The sequence below is a fragment of the Lutjanus erythropterus genome, chromosome 8, assembly GCF_056507025.1.
Source record: "Lutjanus erythropterus isolate fLutEry1 chromosome 8, fLutEry1.hap2, whole genome shotgun sequence".
Classification (NCBI taxonomy): Eukaryota; Metazoa; Chordata; class Actinopteri; order Lutjaniformes; family Lutjanidae; genus Lutjanus; species Lutjanus erythropterus.
Genome location: NC_139324.1, coordinates 17,906,894 through 17,921,289, shown reverse-complemented (window position 1 = coordinate 17,921,289; position 14,396 = coordinate 17,906,894). Strand labels below are relative to the sequence as shown.

At 38.0% G+C, this 14,396-nt stretch overlaps 1 protein-coding gene and 1 non-coding gene across 3 annotated transcripts; both read right to left on the bottom strand.

Annotated features, from left to right (window-relative positions):
• Positions 1-769: 769 nt before the first annotated feature.
• On the bottom strand, positions 770-12,479 carry ildr1b (immunoglobulin-like domain containing receptor 1b). Of its 2 annotated transcripts, none has more exons than XM_084724779.1 (8): positions 12,216-12,479; positions 9,990-10,160; positions 7,040-7,189; positions 6,095-6,214; positions 5,846-5,992; positions 5,197-5,322; positions 2,218-3,125; positions 770-939 (listed from the first exon to the last, which is right to left on the bottom strand). In XM_084724779.1, the coding sequence occupies exons 1-8, from the start codon at positions 12,262-12,264 to the stop codon at positions 901-903; spliced, it is 1,710 nt and encodes a 569-aa protein (XP_084580905.1). In that variant the 5' UTR covers positions 12,265-12,479; the 3' UTR covers positions 770-900. The 2 variants fall into 2 exon arrangements, with proteins under 2 accessions (XP_084580905.1, XP_084580906.1); XM_084724780.1 differs by having other exon boundaries at positions 771-934.
• On the bottom strand, positions 8,335-8,407 carry trnaf-gaa (transfer RNA phenylalanine (anticodon GAA)). Its single transcript has one exon. It is a non-coding gene; the product is annotated as a tRNA-Phe (tRNA).
• Positions 12,480-14,396: the final 1,917 nt, after the last annotated feature.

Genomic DNA, 14,396 nt, shown 5'->3' with positions numbered 1-14,396 from the left:
CTCTATGACAATTAGTTTATGGCAATTTGACTGAAATGCAATTTTATTTAGGATAATACAGCATGTGAGCAAAATAGAAACCAAAAAAAAAAATCTGGTTTCAATAACTCACCAGATAATATCTAAGTGCATAAATGACCCACCTCACACTAGCTGTATCTAAAAAGGTTTATTTAAAACAAAAAAATAATCAAGATACTTCTCTATTCATGTTTGTGACAAAAGCAAACATGAATGCAAATCACAATTATGTGTCAGTGTTGTTCATCCAGTGGGTTTCTATTACTGCTACTGTCTGTTGATATTACAATAGATAAAGATAAAAAGACACTTTAAATAGTACAAGAAATTATGCAAAAATAAGAAATTATATAAAAAAACAAACAAACAAATACACTCTGTATCCATCTATGCAAAAACACATTATGTTTACAATGATAAGCCTTCTGTGAATAACCCACCAAATCTCACAGTATCCAACAATCTGCTTGTTGAAACTTTTAAACATTTCCGTCATAAACACCAGGACACTTTTATCCATCACCATAGGGAAATCACACACATACAAATTACACCATTGAATACAGCTAGAATCACACACAATTATTTCAATAAAAGAGATGAGGCTCAATATAACTGCACATTATCTGCAATTTATAGCCTCAGCTGCTTTTCTTCAGACATAAAACTGTATTTTTCAGTGTAAATACATACAGTGCATACAGAATTAATGTATATCCATACAGTACATTTTAGGACTCACTAACTTACTTACAAACTTAACAACAACTATAACTTTTTACACTGATTACAGAACAGATTAAAATACCTGCCGTTTGTCTTCATTTTCACCGTTCTGGAAACTTTCAGGAAAATATTAAAAAATAAAAGAGAAATGCTTCAGATGACTACGCTGGTGCTGCTACGGGAGCTTCTATCCTACGAGAGAAAAGTAAAGGATGTGAGATTTAGTTAAAGAGGGAGAGATGATGATTCAAATCACAAAAGCAGATGAAAACACCAAAAGGACAAAGAAGTGATGAAAGACAGAACGTAGTCTATTCTACAGTCATGCTAGCAGCTCTGTGAGGCTGCACAGGCACTTTGTAAAGGCACAGAGGAGCTTTGGGCTACATGCTAACATCACAATGGTAATGCTAACATGCAAATTCTTAGCAGGTATAATTTTACTAATTAATTAATTTTACTTTTACACATTTTAATTATTTGCAGTGGGGTTGTATGAGGTACTTACCATAGTCAGTACATTACCTACATAACATAGTGAGAGTGCAATAGTGCATTGCTATTATAAGTAATGCACTGTTGTGGACAGGATCAGGAGCAAAATATATTTTTGCCACATGAAAAACTCCTGTCTTCTGCAAGGTAAAATTACAGTTGTAGCCAAAGGAGTCTGTTGCCTTTGGAGAGAACAATTTTTCTTAGCTTACAGCAGTTTCCTGTTGGAAAAGGCTGACAAATGTAAAAAGTGCTTAAAATATTCTAAATAAAGGAGGAGGAGGCGTACACTAATATTGATTTTCTTTTTAATTGGCCTTTTAATAAGTGGCTATAATACCCTTTGCTGCTGATTCTGTACACGGCAGTTAATTGCTTAGCTTCTTACTGGCACTCCTGTTTCTCCAAATTGGGGTGTGTTGATGGCTATCTACTGTAGATACACTAACTACCTCATTCAACCCCACTTCAAATAATCCAAACTATCCCTTTAATTTCACAAGTATTTGGTCATAAAGAAAAGTATTAGTGAAATTGAAATTTTGAACTGCTACAGAAAGTAAAGGATGATAAAAGTTCTTATAATTTATCCTTAGATGAACATGACTGGAAAAATATCATGACAATTGATCAAATACTTGTTAAGACATTTACCTAAAAATCAGAAGTATAAACCTCATGATGGCACTAAAAGTAAAGTCAGGGAATCACCAAAGTCATTACAATTCATGGACTGGGAACAATGAATGTTTGTGCAAAAATTTAATTAATAGCAATCTATCCAACAGTTGGTGATGTATTTAAGTCTGGACCAAAGTGGAGGAATGACCTACGTTTCCATCCCTAAATCCATGCTGCTAGCATGACAGAAAGTGATGAAAGAAAGGAGTCAAGACTAGAAAGGACAATGAGACAAAGACAATAATTTTCCTTAAAACATTGTTTCAGAGTGTGTCATCTGGGTGTGGATCTTACAGATAGGTGGGTGTAGTTCCTCCGGCTGTTACTGTGTCCACCCTGGTTCTCTATGGAGAAATAGCTGGGCGGCTTCTCTGGCCAATCCTTGCCTTTCCCTCCTTTTCTCCTCCCGCTGTCCTCCTCGTCCGAGCTCCAGGATCCTTTGTGACGCCGAGGAGGTGAATAGCTCCTCTCCCTGCGAGCTGCTCTGCTGTGCAGCTCCTCCATCAGGTCATCGCGACTGCGAGTACGCGGCCTGGATCCACCTCCTCTCCTCCCACCCGAGGCGCCTCTCTCATTCCTTGAATCCCTGTGTGGAGCTCTTCCTCGCCTGTTCTCCCAGTCGGAGTCGTCGCTGTAATCGCGTAGGATCCCTCGTCTGGGAGGAGAGACGTCTCTGTAGCCACGACTGCCGCGGGGGAGTCCTCCTCCTCCTCCTCCTCCAGAGCGGTTTGTGCTCCCACTGGACTGGCTGGAGAATCTGGGACCACCTCTGGCTCCGTCACCTCCAGGCGCCCTGCGTGAGGAGAAGCTGGGTACACGCTGGATGATAGGAGGCAGAGTGATGACCCTTCTCTCCACCCCTCTCACCCCCATCTCATCCAGGGCTGACAACATACTCGGGGGCCCGGGAGTGTAGGGAACTGCTGGAGGAGCAGGCTGAGGCTGGTACTGAGGCTGTAACGGGGGCATATTTTGGACGCCATGATGAGCCATTTGAGGCGCCCCCATATCAAGCCCCCTCACCTGGTTCTCCAGGTAGTCCAACACCTGGCCGGTGCCACTAATGCTGCCATGTATGCTGTCGTTCATCACATGGTGGTGGTGAGGAGGAGGAGGAGGGGGCTGCTGCTGCAGGGCCATGGGTGACAGCTGCATGGGCGCCATGGCGAAGTTTTGTTTGACAGGATAGTCTGAATATGAGCCTGGAGCAAAAGTGACAGCTCTGTTTAGAACAGGGGTTCCCAGACATTTTTAGCTCAAGTTCTACAGAACTTAACTTACAGGAATATATATAATGAATTGCCATAACATCTAAAGTTATTAACTGATAAAGAACACAACAAACCATAAATTTAAAATGTACATGGGATGTATTTCATTACAGAAGGACATCACAGCAATAATCATATTTGAGTTTATTGTGAAGTTTATCACCAGGCTGATACAGAAAGTGCTGAGTTTATATTAACAGCATAATGCAATAACTTGAACAGGGTAAATGAGAATGGATCAAAACGAAGCTTCGTACTAACATTTTGTAATGACGGCCCTCGTTTCTCATCATGTCCGGACTGAGTAGTCCACTGTTTCATGTTCCAAATTGCAAATTCAAATTTTTGTGTTGGTTTAACCATTACTGAAGTGGCTTGACTCAAGCTGAATTTTGTTATCTACCTGCTGGTTTGTTCCAAAGGTGTTCCGTGTGAAGGAACATCCAACTAATGAATACTGTCATTAGAAGAAAGACTTCATAGCAGCTTTATATCTCTTATTCCAGGCTGCAAGTTACTATCTGAGGAAATCTGGTACGCGTTTTACTCTGCCAATAGGCAACCTAATAAAAATGGGTCTATGACTCAGTTTGGGTCACGACCCTGAGTTTGGGAAGCTCTGGTCTAGAATGACAGAATGAATAACCTGCAATAACGGATTTGTGGCCACTTGGGGGCAGCAAAAGCATGCTGTAAACACAACGCTGACATCTTCATTTTGTATACTTGGTAATGTCAAACTTGTTGGCAAAAAGTTTTATATTTCCACATCCAGCAGATACGGAGCAACAATATCGCAGCATTCAATTTAAGCTTTATTCAAAATTATATTTTTATCTCACCCACTATTACAGTTTCATTTACTGACTAGAATCTCTTTGCAAGAACATCTTACTGTTCAACCGTCAAAATCCAGATAAGAGAAAATCTGTCAACTAAATGTTGCCATGTGTCACCTTAAGTTATTACTGGATGTTATAATAATCAAATTTAGGAGCAACAGTGAGTGTTTTGTGAACTTTTTTACCCCAGGTTTTGCCTCCCAGGTGACAGGATTGTTGGGGCGTATGCAGCCTGACAGAAGAATCTACAATCACTACTTACACCTGAACCAATGATGGTGACTTTATCTGCGTGTTTTCAGGTAAAAAAGTAACTTCATCAATATTTTTATTAGCATTAATACTACTACTACTACTACTACTACTACTACTACTACTACTAATAATAATAATAATAAGAAGAAGAATGATTGATGATGAGAATGATTTTTTGAATAATAATAATAATTTTCAACCCAGACCCTATATTTCCATGTTTTTGTGTCTGACAGACTAGTTTTTGAAACTGGAGAGAGAGAGAGAGAGAGAGAGAGCTGCAGCTGGTAGAAGTGAAACTAAGCTACAACATAATCCCTCTGGACAACTGTACATCATCAACTATCACAGGAACTCTGTATTCACAAAGGTAAATGTGGACATATTCTGGCTGTACATGCCATTTGTCTCTGCTGCTTGTCTGATGTCCAAAGTCTCTCTTGCTCCTCCTCCCAGTATTTTCATATCTGAAAGATGAGCTAAGATGTTTTTGATAAGTTTTAATTAGATTCTGTCGTGTTTTAATGTGGACGATGATGTGAAAAGTAGTTTTGCAGTTCTGTCTGGTTAAATATCTTTTAATCTTTTACATGATGTTGTCAAACACTTAAGATAATAATTTGAGCCTGTTTGCCTAATCTATGTGAGGTAATTTAGAAAAACAAAATTTTTCTCCATGTAGATCATAAACCCTTGAATATAACATGACTCATTGAAATGGGTTGATAAACATCATATTGCTTTTCAGTCAGTTTTGTCTTTTTTTCATAACTTCATTGTGTCATTGTGTCGTCCACGTCTGAAACCAAACCACGCATACGCCCTTGGTTCTGGGCGAGAGTGATGCAACACAGCGTTCAACAAAGCATCAAAGATAAGTCTTATTGTACTTCTGTGTCACTCACCTGAATGCAGTATGGGAACGCCCTGGGCGGAGGCATTGGAGCTAATGGGAGCGTAAATGGGTTGACCGTTCATCCAAGGAACCATCGCCTTCCGAGCCTCTCGCATCATCCTGTGCTGCATCACAGCTGAAAGCAGAGGAGAGGCAGAGTCAAAGGTTTGTCTGTTATTTCTGAATAGAGGGCCGTTGCTATGGATGCAGTCCTGATCATAGACTCTTGTGGACCTTGTGGAAGCATTAAGATAATTTTTAAATGAATACAATCAATTTTACATCATTATTTAGCTTTTTTTTTAAGTCGCAGAACCCCAGCACCTTGCATCTCCCTGTCAGGGTTTATTTTGTCATAATGACCTGAACATTATCCCTTATTTCTCATATAGGATGCTGATGCGGACATTTGCGTTCACACATACAGCTCTTACGGGTAGTGTCTAGATAAGCGCAGAGTTACAGGGCATGTGTGAAAGGGGCTTACGACGGATTTTTCAGCTGCTCAAACATGATCCAGGTACTCAGTATCAGAAGATACCTTCATTTAAAGTATCACAAGAGACAAACTTTGATCAAGGTTGTTTAGTGTGGTGTAGTTTATGGTTTCACAGAAAGTACTGAAGTGACAGCTGTGGTGAAAAACGAATCTCTTCTACCTTTTTCTGGGCAGCAGCATGTCTGTGGACAACACGGGCAGCGGACGTAGCAGCAGCACTTCTGCGGGCAGCACTGACAGCAACAGATGCAGAAGAGCATGAGGAGGAGGAGAGCGCCGAGGATGATTAACAGGACCGTCAGCCAGTCTGGAACAGATGCGAAGGTCCATCGTTACTTTTATTTTTAATCACACCGACACATTTTGCTCAGAAAGTCTTTTCAGGCTCGCCCATGCTGACAAAACTTACGATACACAATGAGTTTGACTTCACGATCTGAGTCCCCTGTCGTGTCGCCTGCCGCGTCAATGGAGCAGAAATACACGCCGTTATCCCACCACATCACCTCATTGATGACAAGGTCAGCCTCTGTTGACAGAGAACGTCACCTTATGTTACATTACATAAATAAAAAAAAGGCATGGATATTAGATTTAATGGAGATGAAAATATTATTCAAACAAGAAGGTGCTGAAAGCAGCCACAAAATCTTTGAAGGTATTAAAATAGTTTATTTTTGCTTGATATGTTTGACAGCGTCTTGCTTTAGACAATATACAGTAGATTCTCCCGTTATGCCAATGATGAGTCACTGAGCAAAGTGCTTATGTACTAATTAGCAGATATGTACTGAATGTCTTTTTTTAACATCTGAAGCTTCCTATTGAGATTTTCAAATGTAGCTTTGAATGTCTGTCATCATGTTAAATGACGTCATCCTCAAAAAAAACCCAAAATCCTCAATTTGAATAAAGTCATTAATCATATTAAATTAGTTAATCATTTTTATTAAAGCCAAAGTAGATGTTTTTGTTATTGTTGTTATATAAATGGAATTTATGGGGCTGTCAGGTTTCAACTAAACCGCCCAGTTAATAAAGGTGTGTGCCTCCCTTTGTGTGTGGCAAGTGGGAGAGCAAACAGGTTTTAGATCGGAGTGAAAATCCTTTTTTTGAAAGGCTAAACACCAACAAATATGGATGGAGGCAGAATATTTTGTTAGATAAAAACATATTGTGAATTTGGGAAATGATCACATTTATATTTACGTTGTTCTCTGGATTTGAAATGTTGTGATCACACAAACCAGAGACTATCATATGCAGCCACCACTGCAATCTAATTCTACAAGTAGTATAAAACGAATAACACAGCAGGTGTAAATACAATGAAAAATGATGAGTTCAAACTTACTGTTTTGAATGGTAATTTTACGTTCTCTGTAGTCTGCACCCAGTATGGGCTCATTAAGGCCCCTCTTCTGGATCACAGTACGGACTGTGCGCTGGCGGTCTGGGCAGTCATTGGAGGGGTCCTGACCCAGCTGCAGAGCGGCCTGATAGGCTTCAGAAACACAAGAAAAAATATATTAATATGTCTTTTTCTTCTTCTAGATCAGTTTACCCCATAAAACTCAAGCTATGACATAAAACTATGACATGTGACTAATTTCTTCAGGTGAAAATCTAAGTAAAGAATGACAATATTATACTTTGTGACACTAAATTGATCAAAAAAAAAAAAAAAAAAAAGTATGAAAATTTTATGATAAATGCATTTATGGCAATGGTTCATTTTGTTTTGTGTTTAAAGCTCTCTCTCTGGACAGCAGCAGCATAAAAGAGAAACCTTTTTTACCTCTGGTTTTATGCATATGGTGGTATGTTCTCTATACTATGACATTTTTTTCCAAAATTATAGAAAAAAACAAACAAAAAAAGAAAAGAAAAAACAAAAAACAATATATCACCTTGCCAGTAGTACTGCAATATACTAAATCATAACCAGTGTATCATGATTTCGAATTGCCAGATTCTTGCCAACGCAGAGCCCTGATTTGAAAGGTATTAAAACAAACAATTTTATAAACTATTATAAACATTAGATGATGTTGATATATGGCTTTCACTTTGCATGGTAGAGTCTTAACTTGCATTTATAGATTTATAGACTTGCATTTATATTTACAGCAACAAACTGTTTACTGACAAAAAAACAACAACAACAACAACAAATCATTGTTTTTTTTTGTTTGTTTTTTTTAATATATGTGGGGTTTTAATGCAGTGCCACTTGAGGGATCAAAGGTCACAGGCACTGAAAGTTGGTTTTCGGTCTTGCATCTTTTGCACCACACAGTTTTTTTTATTCAGTGGCCAAGCCCACCCCATCCATGCTTCTGAACAAGCTTTTCCTTTTGAAAATGCCTGTTACCAATTAATCTGTTTACTTGTTGAATGTTCCCAACAGGTGTTTTTTGAGCATTCAAAAGTGGTATCAAAAAGTTTTACACAGTATACAAACTTTTTTGGAACTGGGGATGTACATATCTTGCTTTGTGGGAGAACATGGACACTCCAGATAGACAGGACCCGATCAGTTATGAAACATATACCAATACATGTAGGACATTCAACACAGACAGACCCCAGTCAGATGAATCAACAACTGTAACGGTTGAATGAGTTCACAAAACACGGCCTACCAGCTGCCGAAACCCGGGATCGAACCAGGGACCTTTAGATCTTCAGTCTAACGCTCTCCCAACTGAGCTATTTCGGCACAAAAAAACAAACCTCTGGTGGCCCTCAATTGAAAATCAAAACATCCAGAGAAAATTCCACAGGTATTTCAGAAAACAACAAAAAGCTACAAACCATTAGGAGGTTATTGTTCTGTAACTTAACATGGACACAAATGACCAAATCAGGTCTGACACATATTCCCACACATTCAATTCAAGGGAACCTCCAGTGAGTGAGCAGCTCTAACCATCAGGGCAACGTGTTCCCAAAACACAGCTCACCACCTGCCAAAACCAACGATCGAAGCAGGGACCTTCAGATCATCAGTCTAATGCTCTCCCAACTGAGCTATTCCTGCAAAAAAAGACCTCTGTACAGTGGCAGTCAGATCTTCTGAAATGAAGATTGTCAGTGAATATTTTGAGAAGTTGATTAAAATGTTATCCCTATTATGTTGATAAAAAGTGTAAGTGGTATAATGCTTCTCTCAAAATGTATTTTGTGTTTGCAAATTAGTGGTAGATTACTGGGAGACAAATTACATGTTAAAATACCAAACACTCATGAAGAAAAATAAAAACAGTATTTGCAAAAATGTTCATAGAACGTCTTGAAGGGTTTCAGATCCTATCCTAACTGTTTGGAAAACATGGGAATTAGGGTTAGGACCTAATTTAGGAAAAAAAACACTTACAGATGAACGGCTCCCAAGTTATTTTCTGTCCTGTCTTATGATCTGGAAAGTGAAAAGGAAAAGTTTCTAATAGATCTAGGCGTGCAGTGCATGATGGGTACGGCGTGGCGAGTTGATGGGCCAATCACTATATCTGAATTTGCACAATGACAGCTAGACTTCTACTTCATGCAAATGAGATCCGTGTGATGCAACGCAGCAGATTCATGAAAGTCTGATCAACCTGTCAAACTAGGTAGTGCTTATAAAATGTGAAACAAGATTCTGTTACTGCGTTTCCTGTTTCTCAGCCAAAGTGTTTTCAGAAACACATTTCAGTGAACTGTTACGCTGAAAAATGAGAAAGCGTTTGACCCGGCCGTCATGTTAAAAAGATATGACTGCCCAAATTGCAGCACATCTACCCAATCAGCTGCAGAGTTTGCACAGTAAACTTGGAGGTGGGGCGGGAGTGTGAGGTGTTCTGCTACGTCGAGATCTGTAATCTCTGGATTTGGTGTGTCTGCAACATAAATCATCGGTCTTCAAGTTGAGTGCCCACTGCTGATTTTGCTCCATTTTTGTATGTTTCAGTTTGTTTCAATGAGAAAAAGCATCATTTTCAAAGTTTAGTTTGGCGAGATGAGAAAAGTGGTGCCAGTTGCCTGGTAAAAAATAAACATAAAAAGTTGATAAGTGATTTCGGATCGAGTATTTAGGATTTCCTAATCTAATATAAGATAAGATGAGGTAAGATAAGATTTCTGACATTAGTTAGGATTTTCATCTGTAATACTAAAATAGAAAAAATAATATTGAAACTAAAGATAGGAAGCTTCTGTAATGAAATGTGCTCCAGTATTTTTTCCATTGCATGCTTTGGTTCAGCTAGTTTTTTGTTTTCTTTTAAATTAAAATCACAGCCTCCTTCCACCTGTAGCCTCACCTGTGGAGTAGTACTCCAGCACGGGGTCTTTACAGAAGGACTTGTACCTCCAGGTGACCAGGACATCCTGAGGGTTGGCTGAAGTGGAGTAGTCACAGCGCAGGATCACAGAGGCGAACAGAGTCGTACTCCTCTCTGTCTCTGGAACAATCACCTGGATGGACAGCAGCTCTGACACAAGCAGAAAGAATAATGAGATTAGATGGAAGATAAAATATAAAACAGCAGAATGCATGACACATTATTCAAAAAAAAACAAAAAACAAAACCTTGACGTATGTTTGTGTGATGGCTTTACTCTTGAAATCTGGATTGATAAGAATCTGAACAGACTGGTTTTCTAACAGTTTACTACAGAAGTCTTAAGTGTGAACACAATGCACTATATCATTAGAGGTTATAACAGCTGTCAATCATGATCAGCTATTAGAGAAAACAAGCTGACGACAGGCTGCCTCTGCTAATTGAGACATGTCAGTTATTAAGGTCAAAGTTTAAACATTTTCTCTTTGAACATGACGTCCAAAACCCTGATAGAGATGCAGAGATGCATGTTTGTCAGTAACTGTCCAACAAAATATAAAGATAGATTATGGGTGCAACTAACAATTATTTTCATTTTCACTTAATCTGCCAATTGTTTTCTGAAGAAATCAATTCTTTGATCTATTATTAAAAAAAAAAAGAGAGAGAGAGAAAGAGAGAAACCTGGCCATCGCTGCTGCATCTTCAAATGACCTGTTTTATCCAGACAACAGTCAATAACCCAAAGATATTCAGTTTACTATTGTTAGAAGCTGGAAAAAGGTGTTTTTTCTTTAAAAATTACAACTTAATTATCTATAAAGTGTCTGAAATCAATTTTCTGTCGATCTACTAAAAAAATATCAAAGAAATATGCAGCCCTAGAACAGAGCAGCAAATTCTGGCATTTACAAGGCTGTAACTGGATAATCTTTGATATTTTTGCTTGATAAATTAAGTTAATTCAGTTTTCATAATGATTGATTTCCTTTCTGCTAGCATTGATGAAGTTTTCAACAGGGCGAATGATTGAATTATTATTAGGGCTGTACATTTAATCAAAATATTATGTGAATCACAAAGATCTGATTTTTTAATAAAGGAAGAATGTGTGACAAAATAATATTATAATGAAGTGCTGCAGTGCTGCAGAGATGTCCTGGCCTACAAATCTTAATCTCCAGATGCAAGAAAACATGTTTGTTTGGTGCAGACCCCACACATCTTCATGATTTTAACTGGAGCTGCAAAGATTAGTAAATTAGTAGAGTTAATCAATCAAAAGAAAATTAGTTCCAGACTGTTTTAATAATCGATTCACATTTGAGGCAAAGGCGTCAAACACTTGCTGTTCCAGCTTCTTTAACTTGCCTCTTGGTTGAACAAAAACATTAATTTAAAGTGTGGTGAGCATTTCTCACAAGTTTATTGACATTTTATAGACTCAACCATTATTCAATTAATCATTAAAATAAGCGGCATATTAATCAATAATTAAAATAATCGTTAGTTGCTACCCTAAAATCATCATTCCCACTAATCATGAGTTGTGAGGTTTTTTGTTATCATTCTGTACAGCTCTAAAGGAAACCTTTAACTTTTTTGGATGGTTTACAAACGAAACAATTAATTGATCATAAAACAACCCTATTTAGTTTATAATACAAAAAAAAAAAAAATCGATTTCTGACATTTTTGCATTTAAAACGAATTTTGAGTTTATTCAGTTATCAAAACGATTAACTTTCTGTTGGCTACTCTTTCTGTTCAATTTTCAAATTAACTGATTGATTGATTAATTAATTATTTCAGTTCAACAGCAGATTTAACCGATAATGAAAACAGTCTTTATTTACTCTAATGTCCTCAAAATGTGGTCTCTATGAAGGTTTGACCTAATAAAGAATCAGAATTTAATAGATTGATTTAATATTGGATATTTTTGTATTTAGGAGATTATGACGAAAAGCAAACAAACAAACAAAAAACTACTAGTGGTGTGCAGTCACGTGACGACAGTCGGCCTTGTCCTGTTTACGCCTGTAGATAATTAACCTATCCATAATACTGTGAGTTTCGACTGTTTGCTCAGGTGGCTTCACTCTAAATTCCTGCCCATAAACTGGGAAAAAGAGATTATACTTAAAAAAGTATGAACTTCAAGTATAAAGTGTGTTTCCTATCCGGCCTTTAAAGCCTCACCTGTCGGCAGGTGCAGCAGCAGAAGCGCCATCAGTATCAAATTTCCCATCTTGTTGCTCTTTATCCTTCCGCGGAAGCTTCACTCTTTATCCTGCAGGCGACTCAAAATCCACCGAAAATCCTGAATATTTGGAGACAGACGTCCCGCCACCGCCGCTCTGCATAGTAATCCCACTGTTCGCTTAAAGCTTTGACATGTTAGTCAGGCTGTGTTTGTCTGAGGAAGTAAAAGACGAGGATCTACAGCCGAACCGAGGAGGAACTTTCCTTCAGAGTCAGTGTCCTCCCCTCCCCCTCCTCCTGCTTCAGGTGACATCACTGACCCCGCCCCCTCTGGCAGGTGCAACATGGAGGAAGAGAAAAGGAGCACGAAGAACAAGCTGTTCTTTACATCTTCATCATCAGTTTTTTGTTTGTTTGAACAACAACAACAAACAACAACAAACAACAGCGGTTTATTGAAAACGAGACCTTAGGACATATTAAATTCAAATGTAGCAGTAAATCTGTGAGTTACATGATAACTAGTAGTAGTTGCTTACTAAATAATTCCATATAATTCAAATTTTCAGAGTTTTCTCTCTTATTAATCTACAATGTAGAAAAAATAATGAAAAAAATAAATAAAAAACACTGATACAGTACAAATAAGTAATTTCAAGACATTTATATAATTTTAACACTTTCTGGGCTCCACAGAAAACACTCCCATTTTTTTAGTCAGTTGTCATGGTTTTAGAGTTAGACATGAGTAAAAGCAAGTAACAATGACAATAAGGACAGACAGCAATAAATTAATAAATGAGTAATTTATTAATTAGTTAATGTTCTGTTCTCTGCTGTGTTTTTGTGAGTTCAGTGCCTCTGATAATCTATTCAAATGTTGTTTATGTCCTTAATGAACACATTCTTTATGTAAATGTTAACATCCAGTCCGTCAGTTTTAAGGTTTGCTTGCACTTGATGTGAAAGAAACTTAAATTAAAAGGAGTGAAGCATAATCTGAATAAAGTGAATGAAGAAGAAGCAGGTCAGCTCGTGTGGCGTGATGGTTTTCATTTATCCGTTTGTGGCGAGCAGCCCACAGAGTGTAAAGTTCACTCTCGGGATGAGTCATGTTGGACGAGCGTTGCAGCTCTTTGTACGATGATGTTTACATCTCTTATCCAGGACATGGACCCCAGCGAGCTTTACTGTTGACACAAAACAATCCCGCCTGAGCTGGACTCAAGTGCTGCTCTCAACTCACTGAAGTGTGCTTGAAATCCTGTGAAAAATGCTGCATGGATGAAAAGCTTTGCCATCACATTGGTGCCTGACTCCACCGTGAATCTCAAGACATGCCAGCTTTTAAATTCCTTGTCGGTATCTGAAGAGGACATAAAGTACCTTTCATTTTTATCCACCGTGTGCAAAATACTTACACTGCAATGTGTGGGCTGTGTTATAAAACATTACAAAATGTAAACCTCATTTTGCCTGTAAGGGTGGCCCCGAGACTCTGTATGAAGTGACTGTTAACCTTATTGGAAAGTAAATAAAAGGACAGCAAATACATAAAGCAATGATAAGAGACACAAAACAACTACACAATGAATCAGAATCTTAAAGCAACCACGAAGAGTTGAAGAAGAGAGACCACAGAGACACAAAAGACTGGAAATGACCCAAAACAACTACATGTTATTAAAAAACAACTAAAAAGAATCTCAAAGCGACTGCCAAGTGTTGCAAAACAGCAGCCAAGAGACACGATGAGATGATGAGATGAGGATAAGAGGGAAGAGACAAACTACAAAAAATCTTAAAGCAGTAACAACTTGCAAAACATCCAGAAAGACACAAGATTACTTTAAATACACACAGAGCAACTACAAATACAACAACAGATAAAAAATTATAACAGGAAAAAGAAAAATGAGGGATGCAAAACAACCATGAATGTACACAAAATGTGCAGTAACATGCAGTCTTTCTTACCTTCTGCCCATTTTCACTGTACAATACTTTATATAAACATTTTAAAGCTGCACACGTTTCACATGATAAAGTGTTCTGATTTAGTGTGGTTCTGTAGATGAAGTAAAGCTCTAGTGTTTATATAGTTGTGTGTTTGATAAGCTATGATAAAAAACACAGACTTTATCCAAGTTATACAAGCTTTATCACACATATTATCAA

Excerpts from the sequence above, each read along its gene's own strand:
- ildr1b (XM_084724779.1), bottom strand. The coding sequence starts at position 12,264 with ATGGGAAATTTGATACTGATGGCGCTTCTGCTGCTGCACCTGCCGACA. Across the intron at positions 6,215-7,039 it reads TAAAATTACCATTCAAAACA|AGGCTGACCTTGTCATCAAT; the intron begins GTAAGTTTGAAC and ends CTCTGTCAACAG. Across the intron at positions 3,126-5,196 it reads CGTTCCCATACTGCATTCAG|GCTCATATTCAGACTATCCT; the intron begins GTGAGTGACACA and ends CTTTTGCTCCAG.